At 47.9% G+C, this 22,293-nt stretch overlaps 1 protein-coding gene across 1 annotated transcript in view; it reads right to left on the minus strand.

Moving 5' to 3' along the window:
• Nucleotides 1–1,223: 1,223 nt before the first annotated feature.
• The window catches only part of SLC15A1 (solute carrier family 15 member 1), a 35,258-nt gene continuing 14,188 nt past the window's right edge, over nucleotides 1,224–22,293 (minus strand). Inside the window, exons 9-24 of the mRNA XM_049778519.1 lie at nucleotides 21,027–21,110; nucleotides 20,198–20,280; nucleotides 17,575–17,661; nucleotides 16,842–16,931; nucleotides 15,116–15,160; nucleotides 14,941–14,973; nucleotides 14,765–14,853; nucleotides 14,086–14,167; nucleotides 12,012–12,131; nucleotides 11,118–11,264; nucleotides 8,493–8,542; nucleotides 6,389–6,496; nucleotides 4,927–5,035; nucleotides 4,088–4,231; nucleotides 2,381–2,488; nucleotides 1,224–1,418 (exon numbers count right to left, since the gene is read on the minus strand). Of these exons, the coding sequence (XP_049634476.1) occupies nucleotides 1,224–1,418; nucleotides 2,381–2,488; nucleotides 4,088–4,231; nucleotides 4,927–5,035; nucleotides 6,389–6,496; nucleotides 8,493–8,542; nucleotides 11,118–11,264; nucleotides 12,012–12,131; nucleotides 14,086–14,167; nucleotides 14,765–14,853; nucleotides 14,941–14,973; nucleotides 15,116–15,160; nucleotides 16,842–16,931; nucleotides 17,575–17,661; nucleotides 20,198–20,280; nucleotides 21,027–21,110 (1,574 nt within the window). The remainder of the gene's footprint in view (nucleotides 1,419–2,380; nucleotides 2,489–4,087; nucleotides 4,232–4,926; nucleotides 5,036–6,388; nucleotides 6,497–8,492; nucleotides 8,543–11,117; nucleotides 11,265–12,011; nucleotides 12,132–14,085; nucleotides 14,168–14,764; nucleotides 14,854–14,940; nucleotides 14,974–15,115; nucleotides 15,161–16,841; nucleotides 16,932–17,574; nucleotides 17,662–20,197; nucleotides 20,281–21,026; nucleotides 21,111–22,293) is intronic.

Here is a 22,293-nt window from a genome sequence, read left to right on the forward strand (position 1 = left end):
AGGAGGAGGCAGAGACATGCAGCCATAGCTTTTAGAACCGAAGCAGCTCAGCAATTGCGGGGGGAGGGTTTGGGCCACACCCAGTGATGCTCAGGGTTTATTCCTGGCTCTGCACTCAGAAATTGCCCCTGGCTCGAGGGACCATATGGGATGCCAGGGAATTGAACCCAGGTCTGTCCTGGGTCAGCCACATGCAAGGCAAGCACTCTACCGCTGTGCTATTTGTTACTCCGGCCCCAGATCAGCAATTTCTTCCCTTGCCCAAAGACACACAGAGTCTGATTTTTAAGAAAGAAAGACTTTATTTTGTACAGTTGAATCTCCAAAAAGTGATTACTGGCCTTTTCCTGAGTGGACTATTGCCTTATACCTCATTGAGAAAAGATTTGGGACTGGGAAAACAGGGGTAAAACAAACAAACAAACAAACAAAAACAAAACAAAAAAGACCCCATTTCCCCTTAATACCAGCGGATGCTTCTTTTCTGCCTTTGTAAAGTATGTTCAGTTTCATTTCACATTGCACCATTCTCTATATGTTCCTTTATTTATTCATTATTTGGGGGATGGGGGAGATGGGGCCACACCTGACTCTGTGCTCTGAGAGTGGCTCCTGGCGGTGTTCAAGAAATGGTGCCAGGATTCGAGCTGGCTGTAAGGTCATTACCTTAACCCTGCTCCTATCTCCTGGGCCCAAATGTCCCGTAAATATAACTTTCTCCAGCATCCGAAGGCAAGTGTGTGTGTAGGAGGGTCCTTGATCTCTTTTTCCCCCCAATTCATCACTTTTTTTTATTTTGTTTTTGGTTTTGGTGACGCTCAGAGGTTACTCCTGGCTATGTGCTCAGAAATTGCTCCTGGCTTGGGAAACCATATGGGATGCCGGGGATTGAACCTAGGTCTGTCCTGGTTGGGCGCGTGCAAGGCAAATGCCCTATCGCTGCGCCATCGCTCTGGCCCCCATCACTTTGTTTATTGATTGAAGTATTTAAACACAGAATCCACTTTCAGTAGTGTAAGAGAGACAGTGTATGTGTGTGTGTGCATGTGTGTGTATATGTGTGTGTTTGTGTGTGCATGTGCTTTAAATAACATTTTTTTAAAAACAATAAGACTTCGTTCGAGTGCATTGCTAGTTGCATAGAAAAATCTCCTTCTGGCTTCGGGCCACAGTCCAGCCATATCTGTTGCCAGTTGGCCAAGAACACAATACCCGATGCTCATTCACAGCTTCGTCTGGGATGTCTTCTCCACGGTGGCGGGCACGGCGTCCCCTCTGTCCAGGCCCTTTTTCTTTTCATCTTCATCAAACTGAGCTTCGACCTCCGCAGGGTTGATGTATTTGTAGAACCGGGCCATGATGGCAAAAATGATGCACACGGCCAGCAGCAGGGCGGCGAACAACACGTACTCGGCCCACTGCCCATGGGTGAGGGTGGCAGAGGAAGAAGGTCAGGGTTGGGTCAGTGCAGGGCACCCCACTTTGCTCAGGGTTAGGGGAAAGGGTTTGCCTTATCTCTCTGAGGTGGAGTTGTGTGGTGGTTATGGTTACCAGCCTGAAGGCAAGCCAGCATCTCTTGCAAGCTCAAGGAAAGAGACTCTCTCTGCCAGATCAGGCAGTACCCAGGGGTTATTCCTGGCTCTGTGCTCAGGTATCACTCCTGGTGGTACTCAGGAGATCATATGGGACACCGGGATGTGTGTAAGAATGTGTGTGAGTGTGTGTGTGTTAGGATACACTCAGGGGTACTTGGAGGCTACCTCTGGCTCAGTGCTTAGGGGTGCTTTCCACCTCACTGGGGTACTGTCTCTCCCACACATGAAACAGCCCCTGAGCTCTCTCCAACTTTCAAGCCTCTTAAAAATAAAACACTTTTTAAGAAACTCTTTTAAACTATATTGGGGAGGGTTTGATTTGAGCCACCCCCAACAGTGATTGGGGGGGGGCAAATCCTGACTCTGTGCTCGGAGGTCACTCCTGGAAGTGCTCCAGGGACCATAGGTGGTGCCAGATATTGGAACCTGGGTGCCTTAACTCATCCGCCCCCCAAACCGTCATCGCATGCTCACAGGGCAAGGACAAGAACCTCTGTGCCAAGGCATGCACGGTTGGCATTGTGGAACCTTCCCAAAAAACCCACTTGGGGGCCCTCCAGTTGCACTCATTGAAGACCTTTCCTCTGGATATGTAGGATGTTCATACACCCAACAGGTTCTCATGTGGATACCCATCCCTAACTGCCCAACAGCGAGTGGGCAGAGCAGGGAGAAGGGAGAGACCTACAAGGTCTGGTCATTCTCTGAGAGTACCACGAGACTGAAGGTGGGCCTCCAGGATGCTCCTGGCTGGACGGAAGTCGGACATGTACCCCCCACTTTACCTGCTCACTGAACTGGCCGGCCCCCGCCACAATGAGCACGATGATGTTGCCCACGGCCACGGTGAGCAGCCAGCCGGCCTGCAGCACTGACTTCATGTTGGAAGGCGCCTGCAGGGGAAACAGAGGACCTTGGTTTAGATTGCCTCGTGCTAGCGGGAGGTGAGCAGCGCAGCTGGAAGGGCAGGAGGGCTTTGGACCACTGGGGTGACCCAGCATCTCTCTTCCCAACAAAGTGGCCTCTTAGGTTTTTTTTTTTTTGGGGGGGAGGCACACCTGATAGTGCTCCTGGGTTACTCCTGGCTCTCTGCTCAGGGGTCATTTCTGCTTGTGCTCGAGAGACCCTCTGGGATGCTGGGGATCAAACCAGGAATGGCCATGTGCAGGACAAGTGCTTTAATCTCTGTCCTGTCTCTGGAGCTCAAACTAAGCTTCTTTGGGGGCGGGTTCGTCTTTTTTTTTTTTTAAAGGCCATATCTGTCAGTTCTTGGGGAATCCTATAAGGTGCCAGGGATCGAACCTGGTATTTGGTTTGGGGCCATTTCTGGAAGTGCTCAGAGGTTACCCCTGGCTCTGAACTCAGAAATCACTCCTGGCAGTGCTCAGGGGAGGGGCATATAGGGGATCGAACCCAGGTCAGCTGCAAGCAAAGCATGGGCCCTCTTCTACTATAGTATCCCTCAAGCCCTCCTCTTTTTGACATTTTTTGTTTTGTTTTGGGGCCAAACCGGTGGTGCTCAGGGGTTACTCCTGGCCCTGCATTCAGAAATCACTTTTGGCAAGCTTGGAGTTTGATCCTGGAATGCTGAGGATTGAACGTGGATTGGCCCAGGGTTGGTTGCATGCAAGGCAAACACCCTACCCACTGTGCTGTCGGGCTGGCCCCTCTTTTTGACTTTTTTTTTTTTTTTTTGGTTTTTTGGGCCACACCCGGCGGTGCTCAGGGGTTACTCCTGGCTGTCTGCTCAGAAATAGCTCCTGGCAGGTCCAGGGGACCATATGGGACACCGGGATTCGAACCAACCTCCTTTGGTCCTGGATCGGCAGCTTGCAAGGCAAACGCCGCTGTGCTATCTCTCCAGGCCCTCTCTTTTTGACTTTTAATTGGCGTTTTTACTGAACTAATTGGTGTGTTAACTGGACCCTGGACAGAGCATAGACCTGGAGTGGAGGCGCTTACGAAGGGTTGGCAGCATTTGGTTGCTTCAGAACTCACAACCCTAATGGGGTGACCCCAATCCTACATCAAATCAGTTCTTGAAATCAGGACTGGAAATTTCTAGTATATGATGCCACAATCATGAAGCTCCCCCCACATAAACAGAGTAAAATTCTTACTCAGTGTGAACGAATCTCAGGACCTCCAAGTCACCTTCCGTGAGGTGGACCCCCAATGCTTTCTAGAAATTTTTTTCAGTTTTGGAAGCCACAGCCAGCAGAACCCTGGACTGACTCCTGGTCCTGTGCTTGGGTGATGACCTGTGCTGGTGATCTCGGGGCACCCTAGGCAATGGTGGCGGTGCTGGGAATTCAAACTTGAGTTCGAACCTAAGTCAGGTTGACTATGTGTGTGGCAAGCCCCTCACCCATCCATGATCATTCTCTCTGGCCCCCCTACATTCTAGAACTTTGAACAACAGATGAGATAGCCACCCCTGGCCATGCTGCTTTGAAGGCAGGGAAGGGGAGAGAAAGGAGAGTGAGAGAAACCTGTGAGTAGGAGAATTCCAGGCCGGTCACGGAGAAGACGACTTCCCCACACGTCAGCAGGAAGTACTGGGGTATCTGCAGAGCCATGTTCACTGTGTTGGGGGCTATGTCCTGGAACTCCGTCAGGTTGGGGCAGTTGTTGCTCTGTAGCAATGGGCAGAGGAGAGGAGAGTGAAGAAATATTTGAAATATTTCAAAGACAGCCACGATGGGCCGAGTCCTGCATGGGAGGCTTCAGTCAGGGCTGGATCCAGCTTAGCTTGCATTCTCTGAGCCTCCACCATGCCAGGAAAAGGCTACACCTGCATTTCCCCTTAAGCCAGAGAGTGGAAGGGATGCTGGGTTGGCTGAAAAAGCATCTTTGGGGACTCCAAGTCTCACAAACTGGGTAGCTAGAATCTGCGACTGGGTCAGACTAAGCCAATCTGTTCTGGCAATTCTCTCTTTGTTTTTATTTTTATATAGGTTTTGGTGTGACACCTGGAAAGATGCTCAGGGTTCACTCCTGACTCTGTGCTCAGAAATTGCTCCTGGCAGACTCGGGGACCATATGAGATGCTGGGGATCAAACCTGGGGTGGCTGCATGCAAAGCAAATGCCCTACCCACAGTGCTATCTCTCTGGCCCGCCCCCACTATATTCTCACTTTTGGGCCGCATCTGGAGAGATGCTCAGGGATCATTCCTGCTCTGTGCTCAGAAATTGCTCCTGGCAGGTTTAGGGTACCATATGGGATGCCAGGGATTGAAGCTGGGTCAGCCATGGCCCTATATGCAAAGGCCCTACGCACTGTCTTATCTCTCTGGCCAGGGTCCTGGTATTCTGGGCAAGTTACTCACCCCTCTTTCAATCACATAGGTGTAAGCACTGCCAAATCGGAGATCGAAAGACTCATGCTTGTTTCCACACTCCTTTGGAAACTCAGTCGAGTTGAGTTCAATATCTTTCCTACGAAAAGAAAGAAGAATGTTGGCGAACGATCCTGGCAACAAGAATTTCGATCTGTTGTTAAAAGACTAAGATTTGTGGGGCCGAGACTAAGTCCAACAGGCTGAGTTTTGCTGGCAAGAGACCTGGGTTCAATTCACTGCATCGTGTGGAGTATGTGGTCGGCAGGAGGTCTGGCTTTGAGCCCTGGCAGTACACAGTCTCCTAGCACTGTCAGGAGCCACTCCTGAGTGAACACGGAGCTCCCGAATACCACTCCGCGGCCCCAAACCAAAGTGTAAAAAATTAACAATAATCATAATGACTTAACACAAATATGAAAGTGGGGGGGGCGGGGGCCAAGAGGTCTCAGGTACATTGGTGGTGTTAAAAAATGGACAGATGGGGCCGGGCGGTGGCGCTAGAGGTAAGGTGTCTGCCTTGCCAGTGCTAGCCTAGGACGGACCGTGGTTCGATCCCCTGGTGTCCCATTTGGTCCCCCAAGCCAGGAGCGACTTCTGAGCCCATAGCCAGGAGTAACCCCTGAGCGTCACCGGGTGTGGCCCAAAAACCAAAAAAAAAAAAAAAAGTAAAAATAAAAATAAAAAATGGACAGAACTAAAATTTAAAAAATAAATTAAAAAAAGGACAGAAGGGGCCGGCGAGGTGGCGCTAGAGTTAAGGTGTTTGCCTTGCAAGCGCTAGCCAAGGAAGGACTGCGGTTCTATCCCTCAGCGTCCCATATGGTCTCCCCAAGCCAGGGGTGATTTCTGAGAGCTTAGCCAGGAGTAACCCCTGAGCACCAAACGGGTGTGGCCCGAAAAACAAAACAAAACAAAACAAAAAAACAGAAACAAAAAACAAACAAACAAACAAAAATGGACAGAACTAAATACCAAGCCAAAATCAACAATAATGAAACTATGAGACCTAAACTTTAACAATCTAAACTTAAAACAGGCCTGTTATGCTGGCAGGCAGGGGGTCAGAGGGTAGTGGCATGATATAGACTCTGGGAAATTGGTAGAGGGAAATCGACACTGGTGGGGGAATTGGTCCTGAAACATTCATTTTTTTGGGGGGATGAAGTTGGGGCAACATCCGCAGTTCACAGAGGTTACTCCTGGCTCTATGCTCAGAAATCGCCCCTGGCAGGCTCAGGGGACCATATTGGATGATGGGAATCGAACCTGGGTCCTTCCGCTGTGCTATCACTCCAGTCCAAAACATTCTATCTCTGAAACTCAACTATGAAGAACTTTGTAATTCACAAATGGTTTTTAAAAAATCTAAAAAATATTTTAAAGACTTAATAAGCGATAAAGCTGTGAAACCTTCAACCCTGGGAGCAAAGTGGCCTATCGAGGTACTTACACGCCTGAAGGAAAAAACTGATACTCGCTGATGTTTCGGGAATTGATGCCAGGAAAAGTCTTCGTGCCCATTCCCACGTGTATGACACCACCATATGCGTTGACGAACCTGAAACAGAAAACCACAGAATGGCCACAGGGCCACAAATCCACAAGGCCACAAGATCAGGGACACAGGCTCTGTGCTACAGCACATATCTGAGGCCCACCACGGCCCCCTGGGTCCATTGAGCACATTTAGGGGATCTTTCTGGATGGCACGGGAGGCCACCAGCAAGTCCAGGTGTGACCCTCAATCACTCCTTAGGTCACACGAGTCCCCGGTAAGGATGTGGCAGCCATGAGCTGTGCGATTCAGGGAGATGAGGCCCCAAGGAGAGTATGTGCCCATGGTTCCTTTCTAGAAGGCAACTGTGCCCTGGTATACCTCCCTTCTGAGACTTAGGAGGGAGACACCCCAAAGAAGACACTGTCCTGGTTCCTAAAAAGGAGGCCTTCAGCTTTTCTAGAGGCTGGGGTGGGCGCTTGCTTATGACCTTGAACATGCAGGAGGGGTCCTGGCAGGGCTGGGGGAAGAAGGTATCAAAGACCAACAGGCAGGACATCCTGGGGTCAGTCCCTGACATGCAGGCAGATGGAGTGGCATGGGAGGGGGACAAATGGGTGGATGCTGAAATTATGTTCACTCAGAAAGGGAAATTAGTACCGGTGGTTCTGTGCACATGTGGACCATAAAGAACACGCAAGAAACTGTACTACACTAGCTCCTAGAGAGTTATTCATAGTGACCAGGGGGAAGGGGATAGGAACACAGAGAGGTAGAGGGGACAGTTTTGGGGGTGGGATGTGGTGTCAATCACATGGCATGATACTGCCACGGAACCAGGATGCCATGAATTTGCAAAGCAATGCTCAGTCTATGAAGAAATAAAAAGAAGCACCAATGGATTTAATGTTGAGTTTTCCTTTTTGATTTTTTTTGTTTACTTATTTGTTTTGGTTTTTGGGCCACACCCAGCAGTCTTCAGGGGTTACTCATGGCAGTGCTCGGGGATCCATATACATTACCAGAGATTTAACTAGTGTCAGCCATATGCAAGGCAAACATCCTCCCTGATGTACTATGGCTCCACTCCCTCTTCTTTAATTTTTTTAAGTGTCTTTGTATTGGTTTTGTTTTCACATCACATCCTGTGATGTTGAGGGCTTATTCCTGGCTCTGTACTCAGGAATTACTCCTGGCAGTACATAGGAGACCATTTGGAAGGCTGAGGATTAAACCCAGGTTGGCCACATACAAGGCAAACGTTTGCTCTCCCCACTGTACTATTGCTTCAAGCCCTATGGATTTTTCTCTTTAGTACATTTTTGTTGTTGTTGCTTTTTGTTTTGTTGTTGTCATTGTTTTTGTGCTTTTTGTTCTGGGACCACAGCAAGAGATGTTCAGATTTTACTCCTATCTCTGCACTCAGGGATCACTCCTGACGGGTTTGAGGACCATATGGGGTATTGGTCATGAAATCCAGGTTGGCTGCTGTAAAATGACACCCAGCTGAAACCCAAAACAAAGGCAGTCTCCCATCTCCCTCTTTCCTTAAAAACCTCTCCTTTTGATATGTAAAAGCCCACCTGGATTATTCAACCTTCTCCCTCTTGGTGAATGGGCATTGGTTTAATAAAGAAGAAGCCATTCTGGCTTGGGGCAGAGGCCCTGAGGTAAAAAGCCACTGACTCCATGATTCTTTCCTGGCTGGCTTGGCTTATTATTTCACCACTACCTTGCTTCTTCAGACCTGGGATTAGAAATATGTGTGTGTGGTAATCTCACAAATCTGGGGATTTATTTTACAGGCTGCAAGGCAAACACCATCTCTGCTGCTTTACTGCTGGGCCACCTCTTCAGTGCTGTAAGATGGTGGCTCCTATTTATTGATCACTTTAAAAACTCAAACCAGCCTTGCCTTCCTGGGGGAAATTTCTGCTCTTACTTCCTACAAGCCTCTTGTGTTCATTCTAGATTCCTGCTAGCGGGGACCGTGCTTTGGTCGCAGAGTCTGAGAAACTTCGAGAAACAGACTGCTCAGGTCTGAAAGGAACATACACACCTGACTCCATTTTCTCCTTTTTCTGGCTTCTGGTTAAGGCCATCCTTTACCTGGAGAAGCAAACATTTCAGATGAAATCTGTCACAATTAAGTTCAGATGAGCATTTCAACCCTTGGGAAATGTCTTTAGGGCCATAATGATGACATCCTAAGGTTCTACCTTAAGGCTAGTTGTTCTCAAACTAATATGAACCTGTTACATCCCACTCAGGAAGGGCACATATCAGAAGTGCTTTTTAAACCTTCTTAGGTGTAGTGCACTCCTGAAAAAGAATTATTTGCCAAAAAGGCCTGCTTAGAGTAGTCAAATCAGTTGACCCGTTGGTGGATTGTTTGGCCATAATTCTAAACGTGGCTGTAACTATCTCTCTCTTTATTTTTGACCATTATTAGAAATCAGGCCTCAGTATTTCTTTCTAAGAAAGAAAATAGAGTTGCCAAAGCCGCCAAAAGTCTCCTACTGAGCTCCTTTGTGATCTCTCTTTCTCCCCCCATTTCCTGAAAGGTATCTGGTTTCTCTTTACCTGTCTCTTCATATGCTAATTCTAGCTCTTATCTCATTGGTTCATCCCCTTTTCCTTTCTCCCTGGCTACCCCCAAAACTCTGTCTATCTATAGGCCCAATTTCAGAAATAAAGCCTCTCTCTGGCCTCTTTCACCATGTAATTCTGTGTGGTCTCATTTATTTCATATTTCATAATTCATATTTCATATTTGCCGCTTCGTGCTTCCGCTTGATTCCCAGTGGGAAAAAGAACCCACTAAGTTCTGCTTAAGGACTTTTTATCTTATCAGGATAAAAGGTCCCCAGCATGAACCTCTACAACTTTTCCTTTTGGGGGGTCCACACCCAACAGTGCCTAGGGGTTATTCCTGGTTCTTGTTCAAGGGGTCAGTACCGGTGGTATTTGGGGAATCATGTAGTAATAGAGGTAAAACCTGTGCTAGCCCCTATGATCCTCTGAGGCCCATGTGATGTTCCTTAAAACATTTTAAATAATTCCTCCTTTGGGCCAGAGTGATAACACAGTGGTTGGGCATTTGCCTTGCATGAGGCTGACCTGGGATGGACCCGGGTTCAATCCCTGTCATCCCATATGGTCCCCCGAGCCTGCCAGGAGTGATGTCTGAGTGCAGAGCCAGGAGTAACCCCTGAGTGCCACCGGGTATAGCCCAAAAATACCTCCCTTCTCTTCACTGTTGCTTTTTGGAGGGGGGGAACCACACTCAGTGGTGCTCAGGGGTTACTCCTGACTCTGTGCTCAGAAATAACTCCTGGAATGCTTGGGAATCCATGTGGGATGCTGGAAATCAAACCAAAGTAAATCAGGGGACTATATGGGATGCTGGGAATTGAACCCGGGTCTGTCCCAGAGTGTTCATGGCAAACACCCTACTGCTGTGCTATTGCTCCAGCCCCAACACTATTGATTTTGATGTTGTGAGAACTGGGGTGTGTGTGTGTGAGAGAGAGAAAGAGGGAGAGAGAGAGAGAGACAGAGAGAGAGAGAGAGACAAACAGAGAGACAGTGAGAGACAGACACTTGGCTGTGGTGCTTAGTGGAGGCATGAAGTTCATACAACTGCCCACGAGGGGGCGCACTGCCCAGCCAGGTACTCTAGCTCTCACATGGATTTGAACCTGTGATAGCCATCGCAAAGCCAATGCTCTAAGGCCTAATGGTTGCCTTCCTCATGTCTGATGTTTGCTTCCCAGAAGCCCCTTAGATCACGGCTGTAAGTGTGAGTTGGAGTCACCCAGCCCTCCCTCCTGAAGCAAAGGACCCAGATGCTTTTAATTCCCTGTTAAAGTTCTGTAGCTACTTATTTAAATTTCCCTGGAAAAAGTCCAAGTAGAGCTCAACAAACTGAGCACAGATTTTGCATGCAGGAGATCCAGGTTTGGTTCCTGGTTCCACATGGTTCCCTGAGCCCCACTGTAAGTGACCCCCGCCTAGAGCACTGTTCAAGGAGTATCACCTGAGCACTGTCAGGTAAGAACCTCCCCCACAAAATTTCCCTTGCAAAATGCCTGTGACTTCACTTTTATTTTGTTATGGATTTTGGTATTTTGTGGCCCCACCTAGTGGTGCTTAGAACTTATTCCTGGCTCATCCTGGTGGGGCCCAGGGACCATATGGGGTACCAGGGATCAAACCCAAATCAGCAGTATTTAAGGCAAGTGCTCTCTCCACATCCAGGATCTTTCAGATATATAGTCTTCCTATTTTTACCTGTTACTCTATTTTTTTCAGATGTGATTAGTTTTCTAATCATCCCTCCATGGAAAGTTTTAAATGAATACAACTACAGAGCTATTCAAAGCTTTCTCAAAAAAAAGAAATGAGGTGGCCAGAGTGATAGCACAGTGGGTAGGGTGGTTGTCTTGCATGCGCTAAACTGAGTTCAGTCCTCAGCATCCCATACGATTCCCCCAGAGCGCTGTCAGCTTTAGCTGTTGAGCACAGGGCCAGGAATTACCCCCTGATCGTTGCAAGATGTACCCCTTCAAAATAAGGCCCCAAAGCACACAAGAATACATGTGACTCATATACATATACAGAGACACACAAACACACACAAACATATCCCCCCTCCCACACACACAACCCAGTCCTTACTTACCACTAGGTAACTGGTAGGTTCCCAAATTAGGAGAGTGTGTCGATGGCCTGACTCATAGTTGGCAACGACTGAAGTTGAATTTGCATTGCCGACAGGTGAAATGCTGATAATGGTCTTATTGTTATCAAAAGTCAGGTACTCGCTTTGCTGTGACAGAAGAAAGATATTGTTAACGCTATATCATGTCCAACATGGGCCCTCGTGTGCTGTGAAATCAAGGCCATGTCCTTGCGAAGACGTGAGTCGGGGTCCGGTGTTGGGTCGGCTCCGTTCCTCACCCGCTAGACCAACTACAGATTCCCAAAGTGGGATGCTTTCCACCCCGCATTTCTCCTGCCTTTCATTTTCCTCAGAGAAATGCTCAGGAGAGAATTTCTTTGTACGACGTTGGCAGTGCTCAGGGCTTACTGCCGGCTCTGTACTCAGAGATCATTCCTGGCAGTGCTCAGGGGTTTACCTGGTGCTGGGGATCGAACCGGGGTCAGCCACTAGCATGGCATGTTCCTTAGCCTCCAGTACTGGGAGTTATTCCTATCACTGGGCAAGGCTTCTAGGGAGAACTAGAGCCCCACTCAGCATCAGTTCAGGGGGAAAACCCAGGCACTAGGAGATTCACAGCCCCCTAATAAGACGATTAGTTTGGCCAGAGCTAAGGAAGGGGTCTCAAAGGTGGTTGAAAGGGCATGAGACCAGGTCGACCTGTATTGGAGCAGACATGCTGGGGTGGTCCAGCTCTCTGGGAGATGCCAACACGCACTTGGCCACTTGGCACCACAGCTTCGAAGCGAGGGCCACACTGGGTGGTGGGGTGAGGGACATGGAGCTGTGCTCAAGATGCTGAGACACTGGAACATGGGCCAGAAGATGAGAGGGAACACAACGCCCAACACTTACTTGGAAGGTCTGGTTCAGCGTCACCATGCTGGTGGGGAAGTGGACGTTCACGGGACTGTTGGAGGTGCTCAGGGCTTTGATTTGCACTTGGGTCGCTGAGGGGAAGACTGGGAGCGTTTTCTGCACAAAACACAAAGCAGTGAGCAGTGAGCAGTGAGGGCAGGCGGGCGGGGGTTGTGGGCACAGCTTATGTGGGAAAGTGTCTCTGTCTTCCTGCCCCCCTTTCCCGTGGGCCACCAGCACTGCCACATCTGTGGCACCTCTGGCCATCATCCTCGGCTCTGGAGAAGATAGGGAGGGGACAGAATAAAGCATATCCAAGAGAGACAGCTGGCATGTCTCTGTCCTCTTCAGCTCCCCAAGGCCTGGTGGTGAGCACTGTTGCATTGATTCCATATTCCATCCTTAACATGGAGCCCAAGCACTACACTGACCTCTTTTAATATTTTGTTATTGTTGTTTTTGAGTTTGTGTGTGTGCATGCGTGTGTGTGTGTGTGTGTGTGTGTGTGTGTGTGTGTGTGTGTGTGATTTTTGGGTCATACCCGGCAGCACTCAGTGGTTACTCCTGGCTCTGCACTCAGAAATCACTTCTGGCAGGCTGGGGGACCATATGGGATGTCGGGATTCAAACCACCATCTATCCTGGATCAGCTGCGTATCCCTCTGGCCTTGTTTTTGTGCCACACCTGGTGGTGCTCAGGGGTTACAACTGGATCTGAGCTTAGAAATCAATCTTGGCAGGTTTGAGGGGACCCTATGAGATGCTGGGGATCAAACTCAGATTGGCCACATGCAAGGCAAAAATGCCTAGTAGCTGTACTACTAAAATGTCCTGCTCCTAAAATGTTTTTTTTAATAATTTAATTAATTAATTAATTAATTAATTTTTGGGTTTTTTTGGTCACACCCAGTGGTGCTCAGGGGTTACTCCTGGCTCTATGCTCAGGAATCACTCCTGGCTTGGGGGACTATATGGGATACTGGAGGATCAAACCAGCATCCATCCTGGATCAGCTGTGTGCAAGGCAGACGCCTTACCACTGTACTACCACTCAGCCCTATTTTTAATTTTTTTAATTTAGGACCAGAGAGATAATACTTGACTTTTATGCTGCCTCACCGATGATGTGATCTCTTCATTCCCTGAGATATTAACTTTTTTCCAGGGGGTGGGTGGCCACATCTGACAGTGCTCAGGGCTTACTTTAGGCTCTGTGCTCAGAGATTACTGTTGGTGGGCTCAGGGGACACGATGGGGTGCCTGAGATTGAAGTCAGGTTGAACTCAGGTTGGCCATATACAAGGCCAAAGCCCTTTTCACTGTGCAATTGCTCTGGCCTTGATTCAAAATAAGTTTGCAACATGAAGAACGGACCAAAGATATATGTGCTTCAATGGGTTGAGTACAGAATTTGAATGCTAGTGGTCCACTCTGATTCAACTTCCGGCCCTTCAGGGTCCCCTAGAACTGTAAAAACACCCCACCACCCATCACCACTCAGTGTGGCCCCAACTTTGAGATAGGGAGTGAATCAATATGAGAGAGATGGAGGAAATTAGTGAGTTGGGAGAGACTCCCCCACTCTGAGCACAGGAGGAGTCTTTCTAACAAAGGGATAATGGAATAAACGAGGGAGAGGTTTTGGGGGTCATATCTAGTGGGCCTTGGGGGACTATTCTTGGCCTGTGGTGGGAATTTTTCCTAGAGGTGTTAGGGGGGCTGTGTAGGATCTAACCAGGGGCCTTCCACATTCAAGGCACATGCTCAGTCCTTTGAGGCCCCTCCCCATGCCTCTTTGGGGTGTAGCTGGCTGGTGCATGATGAACTCTGACCCACACTTACAGTCCTGGGTCCTCAGAGTGGTTTCTGGAGCATGAATATATCCCTCCCATGGAGGGGGTGTCTCCTTCTACTGCACCCCCAGTTACCAACACCCCCATATCATCTACAACTCCCGGATTTAGTTGATCCATCCAAACCTGGCTTTCCTCCTACCCCAGTCCTCTTATCCTGCTGAAAAAGCTGTTGGAACCCCCAGGGAAGTCATCGGTCATGGGGAGGGGTCACTCACATCAATTTCCACCTGGACAATGGCGGCCACCACGAAGGCCATGGCAGCCAGGAACATCCCCACTGTCATCTTCCTCAGGGAGCTGTGGGGGAAGCAGGCCAGATTCTTTCAGGGCACATGGGGAGCCTTTCCTCTATCTCCCTCACAAACATTAAAGGGTGGAGAAACAGTACTCAGCTCTGGTTCCCACCATAGAGGAATAAACACAAGGGAAGAACAATGGCGCCCCTGATTGTTCTATATGGAAGATGAAGGAGGAAAAACACCAGCGCCTCCTGCTAGGTCTACATGGGAGATTGGGTGGGCGTACATTGCCCTCTTGCTGTCTATAGTGCCCCCCTGATGGTTCTATGCTGGGTTTTGAGAGTGTGGGGTGTGTGGGCTGGACAGTTCAGCTAACATATCTATCATCACTAAACCAGGCACTAAGGACAGTTCATCTGGGCCATCCCTGGATGCTTTTCTAGGTGGCACTGACAGCCCAGTGCCCCATTTTGAAAACAGGGGTGTATCCATGTACATCTAATACAGACACCTCCCTAAACCCCACTACACACAAAGGCTGCATCCAGAAGGGGTGCTGAACCCCTCTCAGGAGTATTGTAAACTTAGAGGACACATTCTGTCTGAACAGCTCTAGAAGGAAACGATCTCACCGCCCCCCCCAAACCAAACCTACGTGAAATTGAGGCCACATTTTGCAATCAGGGGGTACACCACTGCATCCACGATGGGGACCATGATGACAATCAGGATGGCGTTTACTGTCTGCAGGCAGATGAGAGGAGATGAGGCATAAATGTGGTCTTGGGGCCTGCACCTCTGACCCTTGAAAGTGAGTTACAAATGTCCTACCTGCATCTGGTCCGGCTGGATTTCGATCGCTCCCTGGAAAAGAGGTGGTAGAGTAACGTGGATGAATTCCCACATGTAATCATTTTGGGAGGTTGGCAATGTTATCAGAGGGAAAAGGGGACATCCAGAGTTCTAAGATGGAGGGATTGTGACAATATTTATGTTCCAAACTTACCATTGTGCCACTCATAGTTGTAGCTTGCAGAGTCCACCTGGAACCCTTGAAAACAAACAGACTGGCTGTTATTTTGGAAATGCACATTTTTTGTTTTGGGTTTTAGTTTGGGGGAACCACACCCGGAGATACTCAGGGGTTACTCCTGGCACTGTCCTCAGGAATTATTCCTGCCAGTGCTCAGGGACCATATATAGGATGACAGGGATTGAACCTGGGTTGGCCTTGCGCAAGGCAAGCGCTTTCCCCACTGAACTCTCACCCCAGTCCTGGGAAACACAGATTTTCAAGGCTCTGGAAGTCCCATAGAGCCTTTGCTGAATCAGAGAGGCCTACAGTGTTTGTGATTAAATGCTTTACAGACTGACACTTGGTCTCTCAGTCTGCATTTCTACCGGGTAAATAAATGTCATACTCTGCAATCCCTCTTCTTCCCTATGGGTAATTGGACCAAGACTTCAGTTCAGAAATAGAGAGAAGCAATCTGGAACCATCAATAAGAAGGGAGTAGGGAAGGACAGGGCAGGTCCCAGACCTCTGTGACCTGCTATCTGTTTCTTGCCTGGAGAGAACGATTTCATGAGCCAGAATAGTTCAGTGGGGAAGGTATTTACCTTGCAAGCGGATGACATGAATTCAATCTCCGACATCTCTTATGGTCCCCTGAGCCCCACCAGGAATAATTTCTGAGTATTGCCAGGTGTGACACCCCCTTCCCTCATGCACACACAAAAAAATTATTTCAGTGTAGTAGGTCACAGCCTTGGGCCGTACTTCTAGCCTGAATATTCAATATGTGTGTGTAGAATTGTTATTTTGGCCATACCTGCCAGTGTTCAGGGGTTACACCTACTCTGTACTTAGGAATGATTCCAGACAGTGATCAGAGGACCATATAAGATACTAGCGATCAAACCTGGGTTGACTGTGTACAAGACAAGTATCCTACCCAGTGTAGCTCTGGCCCCTGAGCCTTCAATTTTTGCATGGAAACATCCATCTCCTGGTTTGTGTCTTCAGCAAATCCCTCAAAAGTCAAGACAGCTTCCCCCAGGCCACACCCACAGCACAGCTGAGCAAACATCTTTGATCTGGATTGACCAGGATTCACAGAGCATCCTTTAACTTTTCCCCAGCTTCCTTTTATTAGCCTACACTTCATTGTCTTTATTTTCTTGCAACAAAAACACGGACTATAACCTTAAAATTTTTCCTACCTGTCGTAGTCATCAACCATCAATATGATCCAACAAGGAATAAATAAGCAAAATATAAAAAAAGAAACAAAGGGGCCAGAGTGATAGCACTGTGGGGAGGATTTTTGCCTTGCAGGTGGCCGACCCAGGTTCGATCCCCGGCATCCCATAGAGTCCCATGAACTTACCAGGAGTAATTTCTGGGTGTAGAGCTAGGAGTATCATTGGCTATGCCCCCCCCCAAAGGAACCAGAGGTGAGAGAAGAAGGACTGAGCTCCAGTTCTGCATGCGGATGCGTCAGCCTTGATCTCTGGCTCTGCAGGGTCTCCTGAGCACTGCTATGAAAGATCCCTGAGCATTCAGCTAAGAGTGGCCCACAAACACTGGCAAATGAGCCTGTCCCCCCCCCCTAAAAAAATCCAAAAACAGAAGCGTAAGAGAACATATTGAAGAGCTCAGTGCTCAGTGAAACTTGTCCCATGTTGAATTCAAGGACGTTAAGGAGACACAAGAAACACACATCCTTTACCTGCTGGTCGAACAGGGCCCAGAACATGGGCAAGGGGATATACAGGAACATCACCCTGGTGACCATCTTGATCTGGCAGATGAGTCTCTCCTGCAGGGGGAAGGGACAGGGACAGTCACAGGGAGGCACCTAGCCCTTAATGGGGCAGGAGACAAGAGGGAGGGGCTGAGTTTTGCCAAAGAGCTGGAGTTTCTAAAGAAAACCCGGATAGTTGAGGCCTCTCAGAACTTGAGTAAAAACGTCTGTGGCCTAGTGGGTCCCATCATCCCTCAATTCAAAGTATGATGTGGCCAGAGTCATGTCCGCCATGGCTGGTTGGACCACTTGGAGAGCCATGAAAGGCAGTGATTCTGCATCCGGAGTTGTTTTTGAGCCAGAGTGACAGTACAACAGGTAGGGCGCTTGCCTTGCATGTGGCCAATCCAGGTTCATTCCCTGGCATCTCACTCCTGAGCATCACCAGGAGTGATTCCTGAGTGCAGAACCAGGAGTAACCCCTGGCCATCACTAGTGTGGCCTCAAAACCAAGCCAATAAATAAAAACAAACTCCACAAAAGCAGAGTTGTTGTTTTCCATAGAAAGCAAATACTCTCACGGTCTTGTGGAAATGCTAACAGAAATGAGGGGCTCTGGTGAGTGGCCTGGCTCTAAATCCTAAGTAGCCTAAATCTTAGAAATTGTAGCTGGGGTGGCTCTTGGTGGATGGACTATCAGGCAACAATGATCACTCACATCGTATTTCTCTGAGGCCCAGTCCAGCCAGTGCTCTCTCTTGGGATACTGCTTACTCCGATGCCGAAACCTATTTTTGATGGCAAACTGAAAAAAAGCAAACAAAAGTTTTTTCAAAGCAGAAACTTTCTCATGGAAACACATTTCAAGGGAAAAGTAGATTTGTGAGAGAAGTAAAATATGAAATTGTCATATAATGCTAAGTGGCATGATGGGCACTTAGTCATTATAATCTTTTTTTTAAAGATTTTTTTCATGCATTGGTTTTTGGGTCACACCCAGCAGCGCTCAGGGTTTCCTCCTGGCTCTACGCTCAGAAATTGCTCCTGGCAGGTTCGGGGAACCATATGGGATGCCAGGAATCAAACCTGGGTCTGTCCCAGGTCAGCAGCATGCAAGGCAAATGCCCTAACCCTGTGCTATTGCTCCAGCCCTATTCTAATCTCTTTTGATCTCTGAGTTTTCAGTTGGGGAAAACTAAGTCTCACTATTATTTAGTGTCCAAGTCTCCAGATTCTAAAAGGAGGAGCAGAGCTTTGAAGAGAAATATAAAGAGGCAACATTACAACAGACACTTCAGAAATACAAAAGAACAGGGAGATGACTATGAGTGATTCAATGGCACTTAGCTGGAGAACTTGGGAGAAAAAGGTAAATTCTTAAATTTATCCACCCTCGCAAGGCTGAATCTGGAGGATGTTGAACAGATTGATCATGACTAAGGAAAAAGAAACACTAACTTAAAATCTCCCTAAGAACACAGCTGGAGTGATAGTCTAGTGATAGTCTAGTTTACCATGTACACGGCTGGCCCAGGTTTGATCCCCAGTATCTCACACGATCCCCTGATCCCTGCAAGGAGTGATTCCTGAGCACTGGACCAGGTTCAGTGCAAGGACCCAAGATGTCTTTACTTGAGTCTTGCAGTGCTAGGAATTCCAGGGCCACCCCAGTAGTTGGGGGTCTCCCAAGACCATAACTGGCAGTGCTGGAAATCAAACTTGACATAGGCACATGTTGGCCACGGCCCTCAGAATCCTCTGTCTTCTGGTCTAGTTGATCTCTTCTCTGTTTACTGACTACCGTATTTTTCATATTCTAAGATGCACTTCCCCCCCCCCAAAAGATGGGGGAAAATGTCTGCGCATCTTACGAAGCGGATGCCACCTGGAGCTGAAGCCTGAGGGCAGGGGAGGAGAGCATATACTAACCACTTGACACAGTAGTGTGACACCCCTTTATTACACAGATATACCACATAGGATGAGCAATCAGGTTAACACACTTTCACCATCACATAGAGAGCTTTTGTTTAACACTATTTGATCTCTGTTGGGACATTTATTTTTATTTTTATTTTTTTTTTGGTTTTTGGGTCACACTTGGCAGCGCTCAGGGGTTACTCCTGGTTATGAGCTCAGAAATCACTCCTGGCAGGCTCAGGGAATGATATGGCATGCTGGGATTCGAACCACCGTCTATCTGCATGCAAAGCAAACACCTTACCGCCATGCTATCTCTCCGGCCCCTACTTTTACTTTTTATATATATATTTTTTACAAATCAATAATTTTTAAACTTGCATGAAGTCCATAACTCATTTTAAATGGCTTCTCCAAAAATAATCTTATATACTTGCTATTAAGATTTTCTTTTTTTAATATATATCTTTATTTAAACACCATGACTACAAGTATATTTGTAGTTGGGTTTTAGTTATGTGGTTTTTTTTGTTTTTTTTTTTGTTTTTTGTTTTTCTTTTTTGGGCCATACCCGGTGATGCTCAGGGTTACTCCTGGCTCTGAGCTCAGAAATCGCTCCTGGCCTGGGGGACCATATGGGACACTGGGGGATCAAACCGCGGTCTGTCTTAGGTTAGCGAGTGCAAGGCAAATGCCCTACTGCTTGTGCCACCACTCCAATCCCCTTAGTTATATGTTAAAAAAAAAAAAAAGAACACCTCACTTATCAATAAAAAAGTATTTTAAAAATATTTTTTTCTGGGCCCGGAGAGATAGCACAGCAGTGTTTGCCTTGCAAGCAGCCGATCCAGGACCAAAGGTGGTTGGTTCGAATCCCGGTGTCCCATATGGTCCCCCGTGCCTGCCAGGAGCTATTTCTGAGCAGACAGCCAGGAGTAACCCCTGAGCACCGCCGGGTGTGGCCCCCCAAAAAACCAAAATATATATATATATATTTTTTTTTTCCTGTTGTTTAAAAAATAAAAGTTAGGTAAATGTGCTTAATCAGCTGTGGACCGGCGTATTGTAAATAAATATACTTTGGACTCGCAGGCTGGTTGTTCCCAGCTGCCATCTCCTGATGCTGTGTCTTGCATTGCACCATTTGCTTTAGAATATATTTTTTTTCTTGTTTTCCTCGTCTAAAAACTATGTGCGTCTTATGGTCAGGTGCATCTTATAGAACGAAAACTGCAGTATTGCATAAAGCCCAGAACCATCTATTCTTTTTCCTTTTGCATGTTTTACTTGGTAGAGGCTCTGGTGGGTTTTCCTACTCAATGACATGCCTGCTCTGCTTCGAGGCCAGTGGACACTCGCAAGGAGCCCAGGGGAAAAGGGCCAGAGGAGGGAGTGTCGGGGGAAGAGCTTGGACTACTCACGCCGATGCACTTGGCCACCTTGGCCATGATGTTGCCCTGAGGCTGAGTCTTCTTATACATTCTGCTGCCAAGGACAAACACAACTGAGCAGGGAGAAGAGAAGGTGTTAGAAAGAAGAAGGGGGCTTCAGCCCAGCCCCTCACCCTTGTCCTGAAGAGGAGCTTTTGTTTAAATTCTAACCTTCTCCAGGGAATGTGGGGATCATTTCCCTTGCTCCCTGAGTTTAGAAATCATGGTTGATTCTAAACATTCTGAAGTTTTGGTGGTATTTAAGTATTTATTTATTTTTTGTTTGGGTTTGGGTCTCACCCGATGGCAGTCAGGGATTACTCCTGGCTCTGCACTCAGAAATCACCCCTGGCAGGCTGGGTGGGACTATATGGGATGCCAGGATTCGAACCACCATCCGTCCTGGATTTGGCTGCATGCAAGGCAAATGCCCTGCCACTGTGCTATCTTTCCAGCCCCTCAAGTGAAAATTCTATCTTTTCTCTTTCTTTGGGGGAGGCCACATCTGGGTCATTCTGTACAATGCTCATGGACTGGGGGACCCTGTAGAATTGGGGATCCAACCCAGCCTCCTCCTGTGTGTCCTGCTCAGACACTGGTCTTGGAGCTACCTCCCTGGTCTCTGATCCCCACGAAGGAATTCAAAGAACGTGACTTCAAATGTGTCTTTTGTGTCCTATTTTACAAAGCTGAGAATATCACTCTAACTTGCATTAGCAAGAGACACTTTTTGTTCCCTTCTCCTCCTCCTTTCTTGGGATGCCAGACTACAGTTCAGCCCAATCACCGGCTTGGAATAAGTTGAGTGATTTCTACTTACTCAGAGACACAGCCATAAGAGCAGCTGGAACCCCGAAAGCCAGCGGGTAGCAAGACTGCTTGTAGTGAATGCCGCAAGTTTGCACTGGGGAGAAAGGATAGTAGGATGACGCAAGATGACACCTGTGTCACACACTCTGGCCCTAAGGAAAGGGCTGATGTAGGGACATGCCAAAGACCAAGCTTATCATTCTAGATCTAGACAAAGCAATCTGTCTTCTCCTTACTAAGTTTTGGGTCACAGTCTCTGCTGGGCAAAGCCCTTCTGGCTCTGTGCTTGGGGGGGGGGGGTGATTCCCTTTTAGCAGTGCTTAGGAAACCATGTGGTGCCAGGGGTAGAACCAGAGTTTCAGCATGCAAAGCCTGCACCCCATATCATGCAATCCATCTCCTCAGTGCTCCTACTTCTCTTGATTCATTATTTACCCATTTACCCCTTTATTCATTAATTTTGGGATGCTCCCAAGTGGTACTGTGAGGGTTGGAGGCCATTCTGGTAATATCCCCCTAATTGGCTTGAGAGGTATTCAGGGTTTGGGTCTGAGGACGTATTCTAGCTAAGGTTGAGAGGTGCCAGATACAGCCCAGGTTGGGGGGGGTGCTGCATACCTCCTAAGCCCTACCCCCTAGTTTCCTTACAGATTTCCTGGCCTACAGAGCAGAGTAAGAACAGGAAGGCCAGTGAGAGAGATCTGTAGTCTGAAATTCCTTTTTTAAAATATTAACCATTAGGTATTAAAATATTTTAATATTCACATTAAATTTAATAATAATATTAAACTGTGTAATATTAAAATATTTGAGGGGGGGCCCGGAGAGATAGCACAGCGGTGTTTGCCTTGCAAGCAGCTGATCCAAGACCAAAGGTGGTTGGTTCAAGTCCCGGTGTCCCATATGGTCCCCCGTGCCTGCCAGGAGCTATTTCTGAGCAGACAGCCAGAAGTCACCCCTGAGCAATGCCAGGTGTGGCCCAAAAACAAACAAACAAAAATATTTGAGGGGGAACACCTGGTGATGTTCAGGGCTCACTCCTGGCTCTGTACTCAGGAATCACTCCTGGCAGGGCTTGGGGGACCATATGGGACGCTGGAGATAAAATTGAGATCGTCTGTGTGCAAGGCCTTAAGGTCTCTACTATCTCTCCAGTCCCAGCTGGAGATTCCCAACACCACAAGGTCCCCAAGTATTGTCGGGAGTGTTTCCAGGGTACAGATTTGGGAGTAGCCCCAGAGTGCGACTGAGCAGAAGATATAGAAAGAGACAGTTTC

Source organism: Suncus etruscus, chromosome 8, assembly GCF_024139225.1.
Source record: "Suncus etruscus isolate mSunEtr1 chromosome 8, mSunEtr1.pri.cur, whole genome shotgun sequence".
Lineage (NCBI taxonomy): Eukaryota > Metazoa > Chordata > Mammalia > Eulipotyphla > Soricidae > Suncus > Suncus etruscus.